The sequence below is a fragment of the Styela clava genome, chromosome 3 (genome assembly GCF_964204865.1).
Source record: "Styela clava chromosome 3, kaStyClav1.hap1.2, whole genome shotgun sequence".
In the NCBI taxonomy this organism is placed as follows: domain Eukaryota; kingdom Metazoa; phylum Chordata; class Ascidiacea; order Stolidobranchia; family Styelidae; genus Styela; species Styela clava.
The window spans coordinates 9,925,554-9,948,121 of NC_135252.1; the positions used below are offsets into that span (position 1 = coordinate 9,925,554).

The window sequence follows — 22,568 nt, forward strand, 5'->3', positions numbered from 1 at the left end:
TTGTCTGCTTAAAAACAGAAGACAAGAAAAAACATAAATAGAAAAGAAATTCTGAAATTGAATAAAACAGAAAAACTTTCAAGTATCAAATGATATTTGTTTCAAGCACCAGTCAACTGATGGTAGATTTGATTATTCGAGTTCACTCATTAGTTTTTTACGTTTACAACCAAACAGAAAAAGATTTCAGGACTCCAATAGAACTAGAAACATAAGATTATTTGAGCATACCAATAAAGCATTGAATGAAAGCCTTGCTGAAGCATGCTACAATAATGGTGTAGGGTTCCATGCGAGAAAGTAAGCATATCAACTTAAAACATGTTAATATAATAAATGTAATTTTTAATATAGGGCATATTCAATTTGTCTGCACATTCTCAAAGCGCATTCCTGAACCTGAACATAGGTGAGATGATATCACAGAAGAAATCAAACCAAATTTCCTTTGAATATATGTTTCATAATGTTGTCCTATATTGAAGAGAGCATAAAATATTTTTCAGAAACTTGGCATAAATTAAGGTATACTATAGGCACTTATCCCACAAGGTCTGCTAAATGGAATTTTAATTAAATAGACAGCACTATTTGATTCGGTTTTTCCAGATTCAAAAAAAAAAAAGATTTCCAATTCCTTCCTATTCCAAGAAACATTGACGTGGAGTATACAAAGCTCCTTAACATTCATATAATCTTAATATCAAAGCAAAGTCTGAAACTGAAAAATAAAGTAAAAAAAAATGAAACAGTTTCTAAAGCGACACAACCAGCTCACCCCTAAAAGCAATATTTTAAGAAATAATAGTATCTTTATGATGCCATTTATGCACCACAAACATGAGTTGTACATAATTAACAACTTGTATTATTATTTAAAATCACTACTTTCCGAAATCATTGCCTATGGGAAAATACGCCGAAGGAAGCATAAACTTTATATATATCTGATGAGAAATAAATTGGTCTGATATGAATAAAAGGGTTTCGCCTATTTTGCCCGTGGAACTATCTATATTTAAATCAGGTGACATTTGGTTGGAGCTGGATCCAGAGCTAAGCTTACCATAATAGATGATGGCGCTACCAAAAATTTCAGTGGCTCCTAATCATCTAATTATTTCAAGTATACAAATAATTTTCCAATTTATTTTCTCACATTAATTTAGTTCCTAGTTTAGTATGTCTAAAACATTAATATTTTATTTTCAAATATGGGCTAATGTTATATGGTAGTGGTCATATCGAAAAAACGATGGCTATGAAAGCGGAGCTGAAGCCCCGCTCTGAGGTAATAAATGAAGCCCCAGAGCCAAGGCTCGAAGTGATTTCTAACCAGCTAGGAAAATGAACTAATAATTGCTTGGTTTGCCAGTGGCCTATCACATCTTGAAATAAAACCATTTTCACGATAGGCATATTGTGAAATCAGACGTTTGTAAGACTATCAGAATAGGATGAAAATAAATAGCTAAAGTTAAAAAATGAAACGATAACGAAAAAATTTGAAAAAGAATCATTTCAGCTTTTATGGACTAAATTCTAAGAAAGAGTAAAGACTTAGTAGATATACATTGCTTTTGACATCCCGACAAACTGAATTAAATCCAAGTTTTGCTCGACATTTAAAACAAACATTACATTCGGGGCAGGAATAGAATGGTAAATGCATCAGATTTTTGAATGGAATAAACACCCTTTCAACACTTTTTCAATTTTCTTTGTTAGCACACATGATCAGATTCAGAATGTAGCTGATCAGCAAGGAGAGCGCATACAAAATAACGATATTAGCAACATTAATTCAACTATTTGCTTTGTGTTGCTAAGTATTTATTAGAACCATGATGAAAGGACAGTGAAGTTTAGGCCATCAGAAATGTACCAGCAATATGGGTTCTAATTTTAGACTTGCCAAATCATCTTTACTGAATGATTAGATTCAATGATAAATAATTATTATATGGCCTGGTACATGAAAATGAAAAGACAAGAACTGCAGACCTTCGGGTAAACTGCCACAAATAACGAAACACAGTGAAGAAAGCATTTCATTTTAGGGAGCTGTGTTATCTCTAATTAGTTCATGTCATCATAAGTTTATGAGAGAAAATGTTGGTGTTAAACAAACAATAGAAAGACAAGATCATTCTCCTTCCCTTTGAGATATTAAGCAAATTAAAGAATTAGAACAGCGGTTCTCAAACGGTGGGGCGTAGACAATTTTTTGCGGGGCGTGAAGCTAATTAAATATAAAATATTGTTAGATTTTTATCTTGCCCGCCTTGTTTTGGATATTCACATTTCTTTTTGGAAATTGCAATTCCATCCATATATTTTCAACATGTTTTTTAAATAAAACATACTTTCACCTACGGTAACTATTTGTAGCTTATTATTAGCTAGTTATTTTTGGGGATTACAAATTCTTAAAAGGCTTAAATAGTTTGAGAACCACTGAATTAGAATATTAAGAAATTTGAGTTTCTGATATGAAACGAAACACAAAGATTCAGTACTTTACTATATGACAGCTCTATATTTAAATTTAGAAGAGACTCAGTTTTCATGTGGTTCAACGTCAAATTGCTTGCTTTCCACAAGAAAATGACAAATGCATGCTTGATACAAAAGTAAAACAATGACATCTTTACTTCAAAAATGATATAGTCTGGGCAAAAATCACAGGCCATCGATAAGATTGAAGGCACCCAATTTACCAATAAATCACAGTACAAAAAAATAGGTCACTTTCGGATCGCTACAAATGGATAAGAGAGATTGCACTTGCAGCAACTCAAAATTGATAAATGTCGATATCTCACAGTGCGCCAAAGACGACAAGCCAGAGAAAAGTGTTTGGAGAATTTTTGAGATAAAAGAAAACACCTATAAAATCAATTTATCTGTAATATTTACTACCTTAAATATAGAAATTTGAATTCATAGTCTGAACTTAAAATTACGCATCAAATTCTGATTTTTATGATGCATGAGTCTTTGAGCTCACTCGAGATACAGAATAAAAAATCCTGGCCTGAGGAAAATTATATTTTAAATTGATGAGAATGAGTTCCGGTCTGAAAAACAATATACCGTAATCATGGTTGCAACTAGCGATAATTCTGATTTAGCATTTTCAAATAAAATAAAAATTATGAAATTATCAGAAACAGAAATAGAAAATCATGGGCCCTTCAAGTATGAATCCATTTTTTCCCAAACCATAATTCGAGTAAACATTGTCATTGGTCATAATTAAAAGATAATTAGTAAAGTGAAGGTCACTTTTAGATGCACATTATAATCATTAAACAAGAATCGTGTCACTATAAATTCACAAAAAGATTTTACAATTAAATAAATACGAACGTGCCAAAATAGTCGATAACACAACACTTGCGTACCTCGAAGCGGACATACTTTGGAAAAAAGTAATCATGAAAACAGTGTTTTGTTCTAATTCATACATATTCTGATTCAAGCAGCAATAAGAAAATTTGCAAATTATTAAAAAAAAATCATCAAAATGACAAAAATCGATGGAAAAAAACAAACAAACACAACCAAACCCTGAAATATCCAGAACTCAAATCATAATCTTATTTTTTTTTATAGAATCACACACATTGGGAATCTTTTGACAGCATTAAGTGGATCTCTCCTCGAAAACACACAAAATTATAATAAATAAATAAAAATTAAGCAACACATATTAAAATAAAAACAAAGAATAAGAAGTAATGGCTCACAGCCTTTCGTAATCAAAGTTGATACTGTACAAATTTAGCATTGATAATAACATCAATGTTGATGGAGATACTATCAAAGTTATAATTGGAAATATTTCTTTTTCAATCCAAGCGGCATCTATTCAAAACCATGAAAATTTTAGTCAAAGTGTATTTTTAACTTTCAATCTCTAATTAAGTAATACAAGCATAGCACAATTACACGCCAAAATGTTTCAACTGTATTTCATAATTCGAATGTGTATTAATCAGTAAATCTACTCATATAATAACAGGCTGTGGTAAAATACCGGTAATGGCATAATCTTTTTTGGCACACATAGTATTGTGGGAACATTGTGAATGAAAATGGTATCACGTCACACAAGAGAACCTTTTATGAACAACTTTGCAAAGATTTATAGGTGACTTAAAAGTACCGTGAGCGTGCTTTTTGAAATTGCAAACATATAGTTATGTTTCGTTATTTCGCATTTTTTTTTTTAGAATATTCCTCTTTCGCCGTAGTCTAAGCATTGGTGGGACTTTCAAGCAGAGCATATTAAAAACACAACTTATGTATGGACCATGACTGGCAAAAGGTATTTTTTTACTGTGACAAGCATGGATGAAAAAAAATTGGAAGCGTGCTTAAATTATAAAATTTGCTGAAAAATAAAACAACATCATTATTGTTGATAATAATGACAGAAGCAAAACACATATATTCATACTTTTTCTCATTTTTTTAAGTTTTTAGAAAGGAAAAGAAATAAAAACAAAAAAGTCAAATAAAAAGAAAGAGAACAGAGCGACGCAAAACAGCACAAACAATATTATTTTTTTGTCAAATTAGCGCAAAAAGTCACATGCCGTTGGAGCACTGCGACATATTTCCCTCCAAATAAGCAACGATTTGTATAGGTTATGTCTACTCATGAGAGGTGGTGGATTTACAAAACTTGGTATATTCGCTAATCCAAAGACCAAAACCAATTTGATTCTCGCAAAATATTACATTTCTTTATGGTAAAATTGCATTGCAGAAACTGTAATGTTTAAAGTAGTCCTTTCTGTGCCTGCTGCAGAAATCACTAAATAGTGTATTATCATAGGAGTGTAGACAATACCAAATTGGTGATTCATTAATATTAGAAGCACATTGGACGTAAGATGACGGCATTTTGAATGCCTATATGACTGAACCACATCAAGGCACTGCTATCATTCAATCGACAATGCAAAAATTCTGTAAAATTAACAGTGTTTGCTCAATCGATGTATTTTTAGTTGAGTGACATGGATTGTCAGTTAATTAAAGATCTTAAAAGTGAGCAATAATAATAGTAATATCAAGAACATAACAAACATATAGGGGAACAAATATTTTTGAGAAATTAACTGAATTTTGCTTTTCAAAAAAACGAGGACAAAACAGAACTTAATGTGGGATTAGGTGATGGGGACTTTCTCATTGAATAGTATACTCATTTTGCAGTTGGGTATGGTTCATCCATGATCCAAATTTAGAACAGGTATAAAAACTAGGGTGCATTTTATCGAAATAAAATGCATCAAAGATAAAGTATTACTTACATTTCGAATGCCGTTACAATTGTGGATGTGTTAGTCTTACATTTCAAACTCTAACTGAATTTTACCTTACGATGAGGTAATTCGCAATTACATAGAAAAATGAAATTGTCCACATAAGTTGAAAAGCAATTACAGATATACCATATCGATTTATGTTTAAAAAAATGTTTGAATCTCATTGGTTGAGCATGGCTTTTTGACACAGACATGTTACCAAATAGTCAATTGCTTGGGGCTTCATAAGAGACAAGTTTCTATCCAATCAAAATGCAAGTGTTTTTATTATAAACACGCTTTACCAAAACAAGGCAATTTCCAGGAGATAAATAACTAAGAATTGAAATAGGTCAGGCATGTTGGTCTTACGTGGTATTATGGATGAAAAAACGATAACATTTTATTGCCAATTATAAAATGCTTGTTTTTCCTCAACAACAGTGATTACGTTTTTTCTAAAAAGGGAGGGAATTACCGATATACTCAGGAGAATGGTATAGGCACACTTATGGTGTCAATTGATAGTCTATAGCAGTTGTCAATTGATTTGAAATCTTATATAGAACCTTCCATGAAAGAACAAAAGGATAGAATAGATTCATGAAAACGTTTGACTGCCACAGTGAACATTAGAACACTCTCTTCCGATTTCATACACTTGTTGACAATAGAGGAATTGCATTGATGTTTTTCTCTTTTTTGCATGATGAGATAGATATATTTTGTCCAACCAACTAAATCATTACAGATTCTTAACTCATGTCATTCTTTAATACCATTACTTTATCGTTTTCGTTGAGGAACGTCACCGTTACTAACCACTGATCGTTCGCTACCGGCGGAATTGTACCTGTCCCGACCATTGTAGCCATACCTTGACCCGCCCCGACCGTATCCACCCCCTCTACCTCGGCCCTTACCTCTCATACCCTGGTTACGTGGGTAAAAACCACCGCCGCGATTGCCGTTACGCTGGTACCCACCATTTCTAGAATCATAGCCATTTTGATGAGAATGGTCTGATGAATTTCTATCAGATCGATGACTACGTTTAGTATGTGTCGCACTCTCCCACGGTTTATCGTCTTCATTGTCATTATCTTCAGTTGGACTAGTTGATTTTTCCTCATGTTGTTTATTGCTATCGTCGATCTGTGACCCCTGAACTTTCTCAACAGCTCGATGAGGGGCAGGAGCAGTGGGGGTTGTATTAGATTTTTCTTCTGCTGAATCAGTTTGTTTTGCGTCTATATGATTTTCGTTTTCGTCTTGAACGATTGGTGGATTACGTTTAGCCGATTTTTTTTGCAACATCTCCGCATACGATAATTTCTTACCTACATCGAAATAGTAAATATAACATTATTATAGATACTCATTCACGCATTGGGCACTTCCACTGATATCTAACGACATGTCATTGTCAAACAATATTTTTGAATGGAACAGAATCTTCCCGGTTATACATTGCCCGACCAATTTATCACACCCCAAGTGAGGTGGTGGGCATTGGATTTGAAAACGAGATATATCATGTGAAGTTAATTAACACAGTGGAGTTTAAAGCTCTAAACCAGGGGTTTCCAACTCAAAACATGTCGCAGGCCACTTTTTGAAATTTATTGACCACGCGGGCCGCAAACCAAGAAATTAGGTACAAAAATGTACATCTGAATGTATTGTGTTGAAATTACACTTGAATCTTACAGCAAACAAGACATGAAATATATTCATTCACTTGTGCTGGTTATTTGGTATCGATGTTTGGCCTTATTTTGCGTTGGTGTGCTAGTCTTAAGACAACATGCAGATGTCGTCCGTTAGTCGTGTGCGGAGGGCGGACTTGCAACATTTCATAGTCGAAAAAAAATGCTCGCAAATATAAGAACTGCCAATATCGTAGGTATGCAAAGTGAATGTGTAATTAGCTTTGCAAACCTTTCTTCGGGCACAATGGACTGACCGAAACTCGTTTATTTCGTCACAACAAACATGCGAAATGAAATTATCGCATTTAAAATTGCATTATAACAATATAATAAAACATGAACGTGGACAACAGAGGGAAATTTTGCTTCACTTTTTACAGTTTGTAGGACCGGACTCTTGATGATAAACGACACGATAAAACCTACTAAAAGTTGACATCGTGCTAATTTAGTTTTTTGTGGAAAAATCCCAACCATGACGCGGGTCGGAAAAAATTGGCTGGCGGGCCGCGTGTTGGAGACCCCTGCTCTAAACAGAGGGTGTGTAACATTTTTTTTTGTCGATGGGCATTATAACCAACTAGCTGGGCTACACAAAAAATTCAGCGGAAAAGACAAGAGAAGAAAATACGGCTATCGCTTGGCCTTCAGTAATAAATCCACCGGGCAAAACAATTAAAGATTTAACGCAGCGACAAGAGTAAAAAACATGTATTTTTATCCATGTGAGCGCCTTTTCAAACATAAACTGTCAGATTAGGATCTTACGCTTGCTTGATGGGAAAAAGTGAGAATGTAGACAAGGGACACACCAAATGGCTTGACAGGCCGGCTTGTGGCTCGCAGGCCGCCTGTTGCATACAATTAAATCATAAATGGATTTTTCATGTGGATTAATCAAAGCATAATAAGCTTTCTTGCTAAAGATGAAATTGTTAAAGATAGAAAGAATCTGAAAATACCATTTAATGTAACCCTCTGAAACACCACAAGTCGAGACATCACAAGTTCACAACGCAGCTAAAAATTATAGTACATTCATAAAACTCGACAATAAAATTGTAAATTACAAACCTGGTTCGGCAGTAATAGGCACAGTGTTCTTCTCACTAGTATTAAATTTTTGTGGCTCGGATTTACCCTGAAATATTAAAGTATTATTATATATGGAATCAATGAGGAGTAATGTTGCATCAATACGACAGGATATATTCTTTAAAAATGGCTCACATTAGTCAAAGAAAAAACAGATTGTGTTTAAAATATCACTTAAACCAAAAATGTTAGCCCTTCATATTAAATTGGCGTAATTTTCAAATAATTCCAAAGTATATGATTTCATAAAAGTCAGCTCGAGTCTTATCTTATTTTCACACCTTAGTTTCTGCCGTTGATTTATTATTGTGCGATTTCCCGTGGTGTCTGTGATTTGATTTTGTTGATTTTTCGTGACCAGTGTTCTGTTGATTGTCACCAGTATGAGTTTGATGTCTTGCAGCCTCATTTTGTTTTTGTGATTTAGCAGGTGATTTCCCATGATGTTGAGAATGGTGATGATGATGGTGGTGGTGGTGCTGCTGAGGCGTCGGTGCGGTTGTTGCCGTTGTTGTTGTGTTAGGAAAGTTGTCTTGGTCATTCACCTTCTTTGATATTTGTTCTGAATGCATTGATGAGACAAACATGAGAAGATCATAGTCAAGCCACACAGAGATGACCAAAACCGAATATTAATTTACTCTTTGCGAATATGAAATATATTTTGAATTAGATTGTGTTCAACAAGAACATATAAGAGTAATGTATACGCAATAAGTTCGAATTTGGAAAACCATAAAAGTTGAGATAAACAGTGATTTGAACAGGAAGAGACCACACTAGTCATGAAAAACACCTTTGAAGTTATAATTTTTATTTGCACTGCCACATAAATGTGCCTGCTCTATGTCTTTTCAGATGACAGAAAGGCCATATTAAAAAAACAGCGCTGCAGAAGTGTGTGTACCAATATGGAGGTAACTAATTTTGTTCGCCTACTTACATCAAGTTGTGTAAAGGAACCAAAGCCTAAGCCTATGACCTAAAGAACTAAAATTCGGAAAATCGGAATAAAATTATGGCCTAACCCTAACCTGGTACACGTAACACTTCCGAAAGATCGCTCATTTTGTTTGGCTGGATTATGAGTCATGACCCTGAAATTTCCCAAAAACACTAATATTTTTATAGACTTGAGTAGACCTGCGCAGTAGTGAGATTAAAAATGGGCACGCTGATTATCACAAAATTCCGAGAATGAATCACAGAATCACACCACTGTGTCATCCGTGTGGGCCAAGAAGTGATAAATGAACTCACTCTACTCACAGCCACTTTATATATATCTCAAACATCTCAATATGCTGTTAAATGTTTAAATGCTGGAAGGATCCACTGTCTAGCTAAGGGTTTCCCAACCGGCGAGAATTTTTCCTTTGTATTTGTATACATATTACCAATATTTAGTACTCAGAGAGTACTAGTACTCAAAAATCAGAGGTTTCTTAATATTCGATAGCCTGTCTAACAAATTTTCTTTCCGCTAGATGAGTATAAAATGTTGAGCTGAATTTTATTTCTACTAACCTTTTGCGGCAGATTGCATAGTTTCTTCCTTTGCAACTGGATGAGATCGACTGACGATAGCCGATGTCGTAGTTGATATTGATGATGACAACGAAGTTGGTTGTTGCACAGTAGTAGTTGTTATCGTTGTAGTCGTCGTCATCGAAGGCGGTGAAACACATTGTGGAACTTTATCGAGATTCATTTTTAATGTTTTCTTATATGATTCCTGTGGAATGAAGATTGAAATCCGTTTGTAAAAATTGCTTATTCGTAAGAAACATCATACGATATATAGTCCAAAATATCAACATTAGGAGGCGTTATCGAATTGAAAACATCAGATAGGCAGTTATACATACCAAAAATAATGAAACGAGAGGTTTTTATGACAAAAACAAATAAACACCTGCCACAAAATACCAAGTATCACAGTAATTGGGTCTAGTTCCAAAGAGTAGTTTGATATGAAGAACTTGATATCAATAAAGCTAAACAACTGAACATGCTTAGAAATTATCTATAAGTGTTTAATGGGCTATACTTTCATCCAGTCATTTTTGGACATGTTTAATAAACATATGATGGAAGGGGGACAATGTTTCTATTATTAAAAAACGTATCCAATTTCTAAGTAGCGTGATAAGTTTGAGTCATACAATGGCTGAGTGACAGTGACTAATGTGGTAATGCTGAAATAGGTAGTTCAAATATATTAAAAGTCACAGACAGGCACACAAATTTTTTTTATCCTGAAACATTGATGATTACCAGTAGGCAGTACAGCTGATAATCTATTTCACCAATCCAGGAAGTTTTGATTTCATGCCAAATATTTTCTAGGAATACAGATTATATAACTGTTTCTAAATTCTACCATATATATTGCCGCACAACTTCGTGAGGAAATATAAAACAATACTTACTGGCACTTGAGGTTTTTTCACAACAGAATCTGCTGCAGTTGCAATAGGATTGGTATCCACCTGTTGGAGAAAAGGAAAAAGGATTGTCATTTGTCAATTGTCATGAAACATTTTTTGAAAAATTCCTTTAGTAAGAAATGAAATAAATAAAAACGGAGTGCAGGAGGTCAGCGACAACTTGAAATATTCAGTCCTTACAACTACAACAGCCTATCAGACTCTGAGCAAAATTTTGAGTCTAAATGGTTGAGCCAAACATCAGTAATAAATAGGAATTCCATATATGTCCCAGAGTTCTGATTTCTGGCCAATTTCAATTATACTAAATCGATTTATTTACCAGAAAATCATTACCTGTATTCCTAACATGGATCATTCTTGATTAGTATTAATTTTTGAAATAATATTCATTTAAACTAAATTCTTATGATATCGATAACCGGCAACAGAAATAATGATATTTATGAATAAATTGGTGATTGTTGTTGGTATTGGTGATGGGATGACTTTAGCGGCTTCAATCCTCACAACCAAGTTAATTTGATGCTAGTTACTTTTAACTTTGCTCAGAGATGTTCCCTGTGCTTCTGAGGGAATGTCAATGATCTTGCTTTGAGCAATTTATCAAAGACAACTATTCGTGATAGGGGGCTATGAAATATTTACAAAATCGAATTATCATATTGCACCAGAGAATAAAAATATGATGTCATTATAATCGAACTTAAACATGTTGATGAGAATAGAAGGAACACTATTGTTATTCTCAATAATAATTCAAGAATTTTATATTACTCACATTTGATGCGGGACCAGGTAAAGGTGGGAACGAAGTACTTTCAAGGTTGAAGGATTGTTCCGGTAAAACCGGACCGTTCATGGGTTCTGGTGGAGAAACTTTCCCAGGCTGTGAAAAAAAAACATAATAGGTTTTCAATTATCTAGTTATAGGAAAAATGATAAAACTGAAAAAGCTTGACAATCGAGCAAAAATTGCATATCAACTTTTTGATTTGGGTAAGGTTTTTCAATACCTCAAAAATTAAGCATAAAGATTGATGTGAACTTCTGGTAACTGTATAATATCAGTGAAACACGAAGCTTTAGGTCAAACTTTAAAGTATTTTACTTTCTGTCATATTTGACTTTCGTCAAAATTATTTTCTGTATCCAAACAAGAGTTTATGATGCAATACCACAAAGAATGTATGTATCTATATTCTTGCAATGACCTAAAAGGATTTCATTTTCAGTCGGAATCTCTTGGCTAAGCTCTGGTGTAAAGATTTTAGATTAATATACTTACAATGCCATACGATTCACCATTTCTTCTTGGTTTACGTTGACGTCCACCTCTGGAGCTAAAACATAGTAGCAAGCAATAAAATATTTATAACACATGATTGGTTTAGAATGATTCAAGCATTGTGGACTGTATAGAAGGTAAAAATATGAAATCTCTACACATGGCTGCAAGACATTAAAAAAAAACATGACGGATACATACTTGATATCGTTGTATACTCCGCTAGGCACAGTGTCGTTATTGAAATTCTGCCGCTTTGCAGAATTGTTGTTTATATCACTGACGTTATAAGCACCACTAGACCCCTCCATTGAGTCTGTAAACAAAGCAAAATAAAAATAATATTTTAACATACTGAACATGGATAAGTCGGCAAGTCATTCGAATAATTAGGTTTGAATAAAATCCATTATGAAATGCAGCAAATAAGCTATTCTATGTAGTAAAAGTTAGATTCAGTGCAATTCCCAAAAGCAAATTATAAAGATAACCGCAATCCCTCACTCACTACAATCAAAACAGGTATATTATATAAAGCATTTTTCTGCATCATGCATACCAATTTTTCGAGCTTATTAAAACACTTTTTAGACCAAAAGACTCCTGAAAACCAACGTTTTATGGCCAGACCCATTAGCTGTTACGGTCTAACCTGGCAACTAGAAATTCCAGAACCCCCCTATTGAATATTCCTGACTACACCCTGGATCAGTCGGTCACCTGTAACTGATGACATCACTGATCATGCTAATGTTTTTAGGAAAACACTAGTTGCCAGAAATACAAATAAAACTACAAATATCAAAACTTTAAAAATTCATTCTAAGTATGATCCAACATTAACTGATCTAACAAATCTTCATTGGATTAACGAGAAAATTGGGCATGGTTATGAAAATAAATGATAAATTGGAGAATTCCTTAAATATGAAAAACAACAATACCTTGGTGTTTTCCACCATATCCTCCTTGTCTTGGACCATATCTTGACCCATTCATTGAATTTCCATCATGTCCAGTGCTGTTGTTTCTTGCCAAGAAAGGAGGCGGCTTCAAAAATATTACTAGTCATTAAAATGTAATAGCCATAATAGTAATACTACTCTTTATATTAACAACCTTAGATTTAGTGTGTGTGAGTATGATGTTTTATTAAATGTTTGTTTAGAGCAAGGCTTCAAGAAATTGATCAGAAGACAAAAATATGCATGCAAAAATGAGGTTGCAAAAAGTCTTAATAAAAGATTTGTTGAAGCCGTAATCAGAAATAAACTTAGAAAAAAAAAATTTTGCAAAGGGATTGTCCATAAGTCCATAATTCAAATCAATTATACCGAAGGAATATATTTTTTGGTGAAAAGTTTAAATATCAATAGAAAAAGCAAAAATTCAAATCTCACTGATATGAAGATGAGAAAGTGACTTACATAAGCTTCAAGACTCATATTTCCATGAGGTCCATTTTGATATAATAATCCATTTTCAGAGTTGTGTCTTGTGTAATCCTGTGATTGATTGTTAGCATTGCTACGCGACGTGCTGTACCGTTGATGTTGGTGAGATGGTTGCATACCTGAATATCATCACTGTTTTGAGAACTTGAATTGACTGTTATTCTACAGTGTGCCATATAAGAGCCGTGGGGAATTTGAATTTCGAAATTCAGGCCTTGGCCACCAATATAATGAAATTTATAATTTTTATAATTTTGCTTGGGAATGACTTTTAGCTGCGAAGAGTTCGACAACTATGGGTTCTATTCTTAAAATAGCAAAATGGCATACTCTCAACTAGGCTCTCAAGGTCTGGTTTCATGGTAGTTGATATATATTTATTTCAAATTTGCAGAATTTCACTAGAGTTTTTCCAATTTTAGAATTAATTAATTAAATTATTAATTTAGAATGTTAACATCTTTCGGGGGTGGGTCAAAATTAAAAACGAAAAAATAGAAGTTAATTGAACTATTCTCGTTAACAATATCAATGCTTATTAAGAAAGATACTTTAAATGTTCAAACCCAATAAAACAAATTTGAAGAACGAAAACTTGGAAAGAAATTAACACCAATCCAATAAGATTAATTCGATATTATACAAAATATCATCAATAAAATTTGTATGTTATGAACTTATGAATGAACATAAAATATAGAAATAGGTTACAAACCTTTCTTTTGAAACCTTGGACTGACATCATTGTCGTGTTGTGAATGATACGAATTATTATAAGAGTTACGATTAAATCTTCCTCCGTTATTTGCCATTGACATATTCCCACCCTGAATGAAATATGAAGAGTTAGCTTTCAAATATGAAGAGTTAGCTGGGTTGTTCGACAGTAGGAGGATTTACATATTTATCCTGAGGGAGAGGAAAGGGGATAATATGAACTAATCATATGGCGAACATGTCTTCTCATCCAGTCCTCAGTCTATGTCGGGTATGGGATTAGTGAGCAAGTTATTCGTTTCAGATTCAGGGTCGTAATGGTGGAGAAAGCCATAAATGACCAGCAGTTATGTGCACCAGATTCGAGTAAGATTTGAAATTGTGAAATTGAAAAATGTTAAATATATCACATATTTATAAGCAAAATAACTTATATAGCTTTAATTTGTGGTGGCGCATATAGCTTTAATTTCACTCCACGGATACGAGAAAAACTGAGAAGAAATTTAATCAAGAAGACAGAAGCAAGTTTCAATATTCATGTATAAGTTTTCCTATAAATTAAAATAAAATACCAAATTGTGGGGAAAATAATGGTCCTCGAGAACTCGCAAAAAAAATTGAAAATAAAAAAGTGATAGCCTATCCTAGACTAGATGCTTGAACCATCTCAAATTACTGAGAATTTGAAATTGTTTAATCAATGTGAAGTGTAGTAAAACCCTTTTAACAGTACCTGACGAATACCTAACAACTCCAAAACCTCGTGGAACCCTTCCACATCTGAATATCGAAACCATTTCAGCTACAAAATAGAAACTCTACCTGTTTTCCATTTGGTTTATTCATCGGTGGAGGATTTTTTCCATAATATTGACCTTGTATTACAGGTGGTGATTGATACATATTCTGTTGTCCGTTCATCTGCATTTTTATTGGCATTTGTGCATGAGGCACAGCTGGAAGATAATGTGGACGAGAGTCTGGTGTTGAGGGATTCACTAGGAAAGGAAATGAAAAAGGTATATTCTACCAGAAATAGATATAAAACATATTACAATTAAATTGAATATGCTTAATTGTACTAGAAAAATAGGCTGATAAAAATTTTTTGTGCAAATCTTCATTTGAATTCATTCAATAGTTGACTATTTCAAAGTAAGCTAAAATCGACTTTTTTTTCAAATACATTTAAAAAAAAATCCAAAACAAGGTATGTTAGATATATTCTAAATAGGGTCATGTTCAACAATGAACATTAATAAGCCATGTATAATCAATGAGTTTGAGCTTGAAAATGACGAAAATTCAGATAAACAGCTATTTGATTGGTAATGGTTGTCCACACTCTTGAGGGTTTCAAAACTCAAAGACATTTTTGATGATGCAATAAGACTTTAAATAATAATTTTTCGAACGAGACTTGTCCAAATGATTCCTGAATTGAGCAATTTCAAACATCAAATAGTGATGAAAAGTGTCACAAAGTTATGAACCAAAATCAATTTAATAATATCCCGCGCGATAAGAGTCATACATGACTCAAATCAATACTAATTTACTCATCATAGACAATTTGAAAATTGCATGATAATTCAAAACTGAAAAGCATAATAGCGTAATATAAGAAACTTTAACAAGGTTGGCCAGGATCTAATTATGTCCATTTAGATATTTTAAAAATGAAATTTCAAACCAGGAAAATATTTCAAATTGAGTCATTTTATAACGAGATATTTGTCCAGCTCAATATATATTTATAGAAATTCGATGTGATAATTAAGTTGAACGCATATTTTAGGTTCATCTGTAAACTGTGAGGATGATAAATTTCTAGATCACTTGCAAATTATTGAGCATATCAATTCGAATACCATTAATTTTTAACATAATTAAATATTCAACTCATTTTGGACATCCTGCATATGATACCGACTTAATGAAACAAAAAAAACACAATTTGGTTTATCATTTATACAAGAGTTGTGCAAACTGCAGCCTGCAGGCCAAATGCAACCCCCCAAAAAAATTGTGTAGCCTGTGGAGAAGTGCCAATTTTGAATGATGTGCCAACGAAACAAGTTTTTGGTTTAATCAATCTGGTACGTACGAGCAATTCCACTATCTTTGCGTCGCAAAGCTTCTACCAGTGCCTGAGTGCCACTGAATAACAGTTTACCTTAGAAATTTATGTGTTTTAACTCACCATTTCTGCAAAGACCCCTAACAATGTCGTAAAATCAATAACAAAAATAAACAATTTTTTTGTGCCTGCAACTAATTAGGAATGCTATCTTAAATTGAGGCGCGGCCCGTGGTTTCACCCAGCTACTTGTGTATGGCCCTCTCGTGATAAATAGGGAAAATTTACCCATGATATCAAATTATTTGAGCAATGCTGCAGATACCCCGTATCAGCTTATTGACTCGCATGATTGAAACACTTTCAATTTGAACAACATACAAACCTGTAGGCAAACAGTATGTACCGGAACAAAATGGTTGACATTTTGCATTTAAATCATTCGGAGGGCAATTTCAAGCGTCACAAAGATAATTTGATGGAACTTTATCTAAAACTCTATGAGTACACCGGCAAATATGAAAATAAACTAAATTGACGATAAATATAAAAATTAGGTATTAACTTGGTTGGAGTTGCATAATTTGATTGTCCTGTTGCATGTTTCTTCCTCCATGCATCTCGCCACTTATATAATTATTGTTCATATATCCTTTTCCATTGTACATCGCATTCCTATTATTAACAATAAGAAAAATCAGTAATCAATATTGTTTCTACCAAGGTAATTCACAGACTCAAGAGTAGTAGATCAGAAACAAGTTTTTTTTTATACAATGTTTCCACACCTTAACACCGGACAAGGTTCTTTGTGTGTATCCACTGATACGTAAGTAGCAAGTATTTTCAGTAGGACTGGATTCTTGGCACAAGGCACACACACGTTGGCATGAGTAATGAGATAAAAATAATTATTATAACTTCAAACAAGGAATGACTATCAATGAATAACTAATTCATCTGTTTGATCTCATCTCTTGGTAAAGATAATTTGCCAATCCTGGAGAAATCTTGATGGAACCAAACCTTCGACACCAAGTATTCACATGGTTTGAAACTGCTTCAAATAAAGATATAAAACTTAACATACCTTTTGCCTGGTCCTCCCATAAAATTAGGGGCAACAGGTTGTTGTGGAACAGGATGATAAACTGCATTTCCAAAAGCCTGATTTGCAAATGGCTGTCAAAGTTAAACACAAGGTTAAATAATATTACTTTGGTTCAAAAAGAAATTACTAAACTTGTACATATTAGAATAAAAGATAAGCGCATTATGCCTCATAATGTGCAATTTGTTTCAGACAGACGCAGAAATTCCAGAGCTTGAAGGGTATTGTTTCTTGAACGAAAATGTGTGTAAAAATATAGTATATGTCCCAATGCACCATAAAACAGGGAAACTCAAGAAGGGTAGAATTATCATATTCATCACTAATAAGATAGCTTCTAACTCCAGCCAAACACTGATTGCAATTTACAATGAAAAAGATTTGAGAGACTATTACATCATACACACATAATAAAAACCCACCATGTCAGGGGGGTGATTGAGGAACGGAGACCACGGCTGACCACCAGGTGGCATAACATAGACCTGTGCTGGAGCAGCTGTCGTAGATACAGATGAGCTATGAGGACTGGTAGAACCAGGTGGTTGTGTTGCTATGGCAGCAATGAAAGGAGGTTGTTGGCCTCCAGCTGCTTGTGCATAAGGAGGACCAGGTTGTGGAAACACATTCATCGGTGACTGAATATAAGATGGACTCACAATCTGAAATGTAGAAAATACAATTTGATTTTGGTAAATTCAGTCAATATTGAAGTAAAAAACGGTGTTTATTCTTCAACAGACGCTCCAGAAGTATGTGTACCAATATTGAGGTAATTAATTTTGTTCGCCCACTTTACATCAAGTTGTGTAAAGGGACTAAAAGCTATGGAAAAGGTATATTTTCACCTGGTTTATACAAACAGTCCCCAAACTTGAAATAGAACTAAAACAAGGAAATCCGAATGAAATTATTATGGCCTAACCCTAACCTGGTACTCATACTACAGGAGTACCCTTCAACATGCCGTACCTAGCCCTAACTTACAAGTTACACATAACTGTACATGCTATGCGGGAAACGTTTTTTTATTTTTCCAACAATAGCAGCACTTAATATATATCATACACAAATTAAACAAAACTAAAAATTGTTTCGGCAATATTTTGTGTGAGGAATATAACTAACCAACTTGGGTCAAAATATATCAAACGATCAATATAAATAAAGCAATACATAATTTGTTTTGTATTTGGGAATATAGCAAAGAGAATGGTATTAATAGTTTTTTATTGTAGTTAGTAATCTCAGTCATAGACAGGTGATAGATTTTGAAAATGCTGTAAGAGAACCATAATATATATAATACACAAGTACTATGAATAAATAAGCATACTTCATTGAAAAACGGTCAATATAAATAACAAAGGAAGTGAACCTTAGACATGAGAACAATAAGAAGGTGCAAACGAGTTCATGACAATATTCTCTTACCTGGCCTGGCATAGTAGGTTGTTGAACTTTTTGTTGATTGATATTAGAGATTTTTGAGCTACTGTACGTGCTGAGATGATGTGTCCTTGACTTAATCCGTGCCTTTATGAAAATTATTGGAAAGGTTTATTACTTCGGATATATTTCACTAAGATGACCAAAATGAATATATACATTCACACGGGTCATATTTATTGAATATAAGTGAATATTTTTGACGTATTTCAAAACTTGTATTCCAAATACAGTGATACCTCGATAGTCACACGACTCGATACTCAAACAATTCAATAGTCTACCAAAAAACTCTAATCAAAAATGCTGGGGTACTCAAACAGGAATTTGAAACTCGAACAACGAGCACACCGTGAGACTATGTCTACCAAATCGCACATCTCAGCTGCCTCTTGATCATTCATCAAAAGAGCAATGCTCGAATATATTGACATGAAGACCAAAACAAAATTGTAGGGGTATGCAATTGGTCACGGTGGACCACCGGTATGGCAATCTCCATGAATACTGCGAAAGCGGAACCGCCACAAGGTGCTCAATCTTTATTATGTATACAATTGATTGAATTGAAGGTACTCCCAAAGTATGTGAACCAAGATGATGGCGGACACCAGAACGTAGTATCGGTACCAGGTTAGGGTTAGGCCATAATAAGTACAAATACTACGGGAGTCACTAGGCTAGTCCCCGAGCTCGTAATAGAATAAAAATAAGGAAAATTAAAATACCATTATGGCGTAACCCTAACCTGGTACAAACACTACAATCCGGTTTTCGCCATCTTGGTTCACATACTAGGGGTAGGGGAGTACCCAAGTGAAATAAGTGTCGTTATTTAGGTACACGTTTTGAAGTGCGTAAGACGTACACAAAAATTAAAGGAAAACCACTTATATATTGTTTGATATCAGTGGCTGCATCCTAATACCGTTAAAATGCATATTTATCGCCATTGAAGTATGTCCAGCATTTTAAATTATTTCAATTTTTATCTTTTCTCCTTATTTGAATATTATTTATTTAAAAATTAATTCAGAACGTAAATTTACATTAACACAAAACTAGATTTTCAGGAATAAAGCTGGATTTTCATCCATACAACAGTAGTGAAATCGTACAATAAACATTGCCCTATCTATATTGGATAATAAATAAGCTGAATAAAGGAAATCAGGATATCGAGTAATCACTATTGAAGTGTTTCTGTAACATTATACTACACAGATTCAAACATTTATTACATCACAATAGGACGGTCAGTTAGAATTGAGGTTAACCAACCAAAGCTTATTTTTTTAAACTATCAAATCAATTAATTTCACAATTAAATAAAATTTATGATCTTTGTGGACTTGATGACCCGCCTTAGCATATTAGATTTGTCGCCATTGTGAGAGACAAAAACACTGATAGGTACAGCTGTACAAATTTGCCCAAAACATGTTTAAGGTGAAACAAAATTGGAAGTATAAATCAACCTCAAAAGACCACAATTATTTGGCAAAGGCAAAGCAGAGACAAGTTCAATAAAAAATTTAATTAGTAAAGTCTGAGTGAATAGTATAAACTAAGGATGGGTAAAAAGGAGCAATTTTTTTGATTTTAGAATATTCTGAATATCAGTTTTTGAAACAGTTGAACAGAAACTTGAAACAGAAAAAAGATATAGATTGTGTTGTGACATTTTTTGAAATGTAAGTAAAAAACAGACTGAATGATTTCCTCGAGTTGATAATTTTTCATGTCAATCAGACTCTTGTGAAAGAAATCAGTCTATTGTTAACAGAAACTGAGAAGCCCTGCTCTGTCTGTTCTCTTTTGTCTGAGTTGAAACAATACCGGTACAGTAGCAGACCAATACTCTTATAGCCTAACTGGTCACAATGAGAAATGCTTTTGACAAAGTTTAAGTGATAAGAGGAATTTTTAAGTGATAGAGGTGCCATATTAACATTTATATATAAACAAATGAAGAAAACCAAATAATTTAGAATTCTTTTGAAAAAATTCGTTCCTTTTAAAATGGCCCAATTACAAAGCAAAAATTATATTTTATAAATACGGTAATTATTTTCTGGGACGAGGCTATATTTCATTTCTATTTACAACACAATTGAAAATCGACACATACTGTTTTATTTTGGTCATTTTGAGAATTTGCCTGCAAGGTTTTCATAAACACTTGTCATAGGCCTATAAAATTCTAGTTAGTCTAGTTAAAATATATTTATTGAATATATTTTAAAATTCTAAATTAGATTACAAAAATGATTTGAAATCATACATCCCTGATCAGAACCATGTAAAGCATTATATAAATTTTACTTTTTTAATAAAAACAAAAAAAGAATTTCAATATCATACCATGATAGGTCTTCCTAAAAAGGTTTTCACTTTCTCTCGTAAATGTCTATAAGCATCCTGTGCATCAGATTCTGTCTCGAAAGTAACGTACCAGCTTGTATTCGCAGCAAACTCACAAGAAATGAACTTCGGACATTCTTCACCATTGAAAAGTGCTTCGACATCCTGTAATAACAGAATCAAAAATAATGTAAGTTCAACAATGAAAGCATTGTAAATGACTTACTGAATTAAGAAAGCAACTAAAACGAGTCAACACTGATTTAAATAGGCTGGAATATTTGGGTGTATCGATAAATAAGAATAATGCATAAATATCGATGCATAAAAACAATTGAAGATATGTAAAAGGTACCTATAGGGGGGGGTGGGGCTATTTGAGTAGTTTTTGACATTTGAACCGATGTAAAATCTGAGTGAAATCGATTCTCCGTGAAATTATGGTTTCATTGTAACATTCTGACCCTGTACTTCCTTGCATAACAGTTTGAGTCTTATTCAATGTATTCAAGTCACCTTAAAATGCAATTTTTTTTTGGAAGTCAGTGTACTCAATTTACCTCATTTTTTGAGGATAATTGAGTATACTGACATCTACCAGTTAAATCAAATCTAAGAAAGCCCTAGAACCAAATCAAAGACCTTCATGAGAAACTTGGGTACATATAGTTTATTTTAAAAAATAGTAATTACAAAAACCTTGGAACATAATTATCTGACATCACTTTAAACTTGATATGATAGATCGCGATTATGGTTTCCATAAACTTTTTACCACAAATAGGCTTTTAGTTTAAATACGAGTTCACTATGGACTAGAAATGGGTGGTTTGACTTGGCCTACAACTTCCTTGATAGAGATACTTTTTATGTTCCTATTTTGGGTTAAATCTAACACAAAATCTTTGAGCTCTTTCATACACTGGTATCATACAAAGTTCATTTTATATACATTGGTGAGGACAACTTGGCCAAGGAATTCCCTTTCCCCGTATTTCAACCAGCCAGTCAAGGTCTTGATTTCATTAATGTCAGAATATGCTACTTATAGTTAGTCCTCTGTTATAATCAGCTGTACAATGTGAGAATTCTGTTTCATATTCTGTCTCATCGTCAATAAAGCCCAATCTAATTCTGACTCTGTTACTGCTTTTCTGAACTAATATTATGATCTTTCTCTTTGCTGCTTTTCTTTTTTCTACCAATCATATCCGTTTAAGTCTATCCTATCAGTATAATGGTATATACTTTCAACTGATGTTATATAGTTTTCGCCTGAATTCTTTTTCTGGGGCGGCTGTTTTTTTATTATTACTACATGTTTTCGGGGATGACAGTGAGTGTGATTACGTCAACTAAAGCCTTTGTAAATGCACTAAGCTTACTGGTGGAGTAGGACTCTGTGCTTGGCTTGTCCACAGCTTTCTTTTTTACAATTTTTTTTTAGTTACAAGGAAAGAACTGCTTTCACAAAAACCTACGATTGCCCATTGTGAATTTACACTCATATTCATGAAAAATAGA

The 22,568-nt window shown here is 33.5% G+C and overlaps 1 protein-coding gene across 1 annotated transcript in view; it reads right to left on the reverse strand.

Annotated features, from left to right (window-relative positions):
• The window catches only part of LOC120341800 (uncharacterized), a 39,344-nt gene continuing 16,776 nt past the window's right edge, over positions 1–22,568 (reverse strand). The window contains exons 6-22 of the mRNA XM_078110852.1: positions 21,045–21,209; positions 18,666–18,767; positions 17,654–17,893; positions 17,211–17,302; positions 16,686–16,795; positions 14,863–15,038; positions 14,036–14,147; positions 13,294–13,439; positions 12,811–12,916; positions 12,068–12,182; positions 11,867–11,921; positions 11,360–11,467; positions 10,561–10,620; positions 9,656–9,863; positions 8,410–8,690; positions 8,108–8,174; positions 1–6,661 (exon numbers count right to left, since the gene is read on the reverse strand). Of these exons, the coding sequence (XP_077966978.1) occupies positions 6,108–6,661; positions 8,108–8,174; positions 8,410–8,690; positions 9,656–9,863; positions 10,561–10,620; positions 11,360–11,467; positions 11,867–11,921; positions 12,068–12,182; positions 12,811–12,916; positions 13,294–13,439; positions 14,036–14,147; positions 14,863–15,038; positions 16,686–16,795; positions 17,211–17,302; positions 17,654–17,893; positions 18,666–18,767; positions 21,045–21,209 (2,697 nt within the window). The 3' untranslated portion in view covers positions 1–6,107. The remainder of the gene's footprint in view (positions 6,662–8,107; positions 8,175–8,409; positions 8,691–9,655; positions 9,864–10,560; positions 10,621–11,359; positions 11,468–11,866; positions 11,922–12,067; positions 12,183–12,810; positions 12,917–13,293; positions 13,440–14,035; positions 14,148–14,862; positions 15,039–16,685; positions 16,796–17,210; positions 17,303–17,653; positions 17,894–18,665; positions 18,768–21,044; positions 21,210–22,568) is intronic.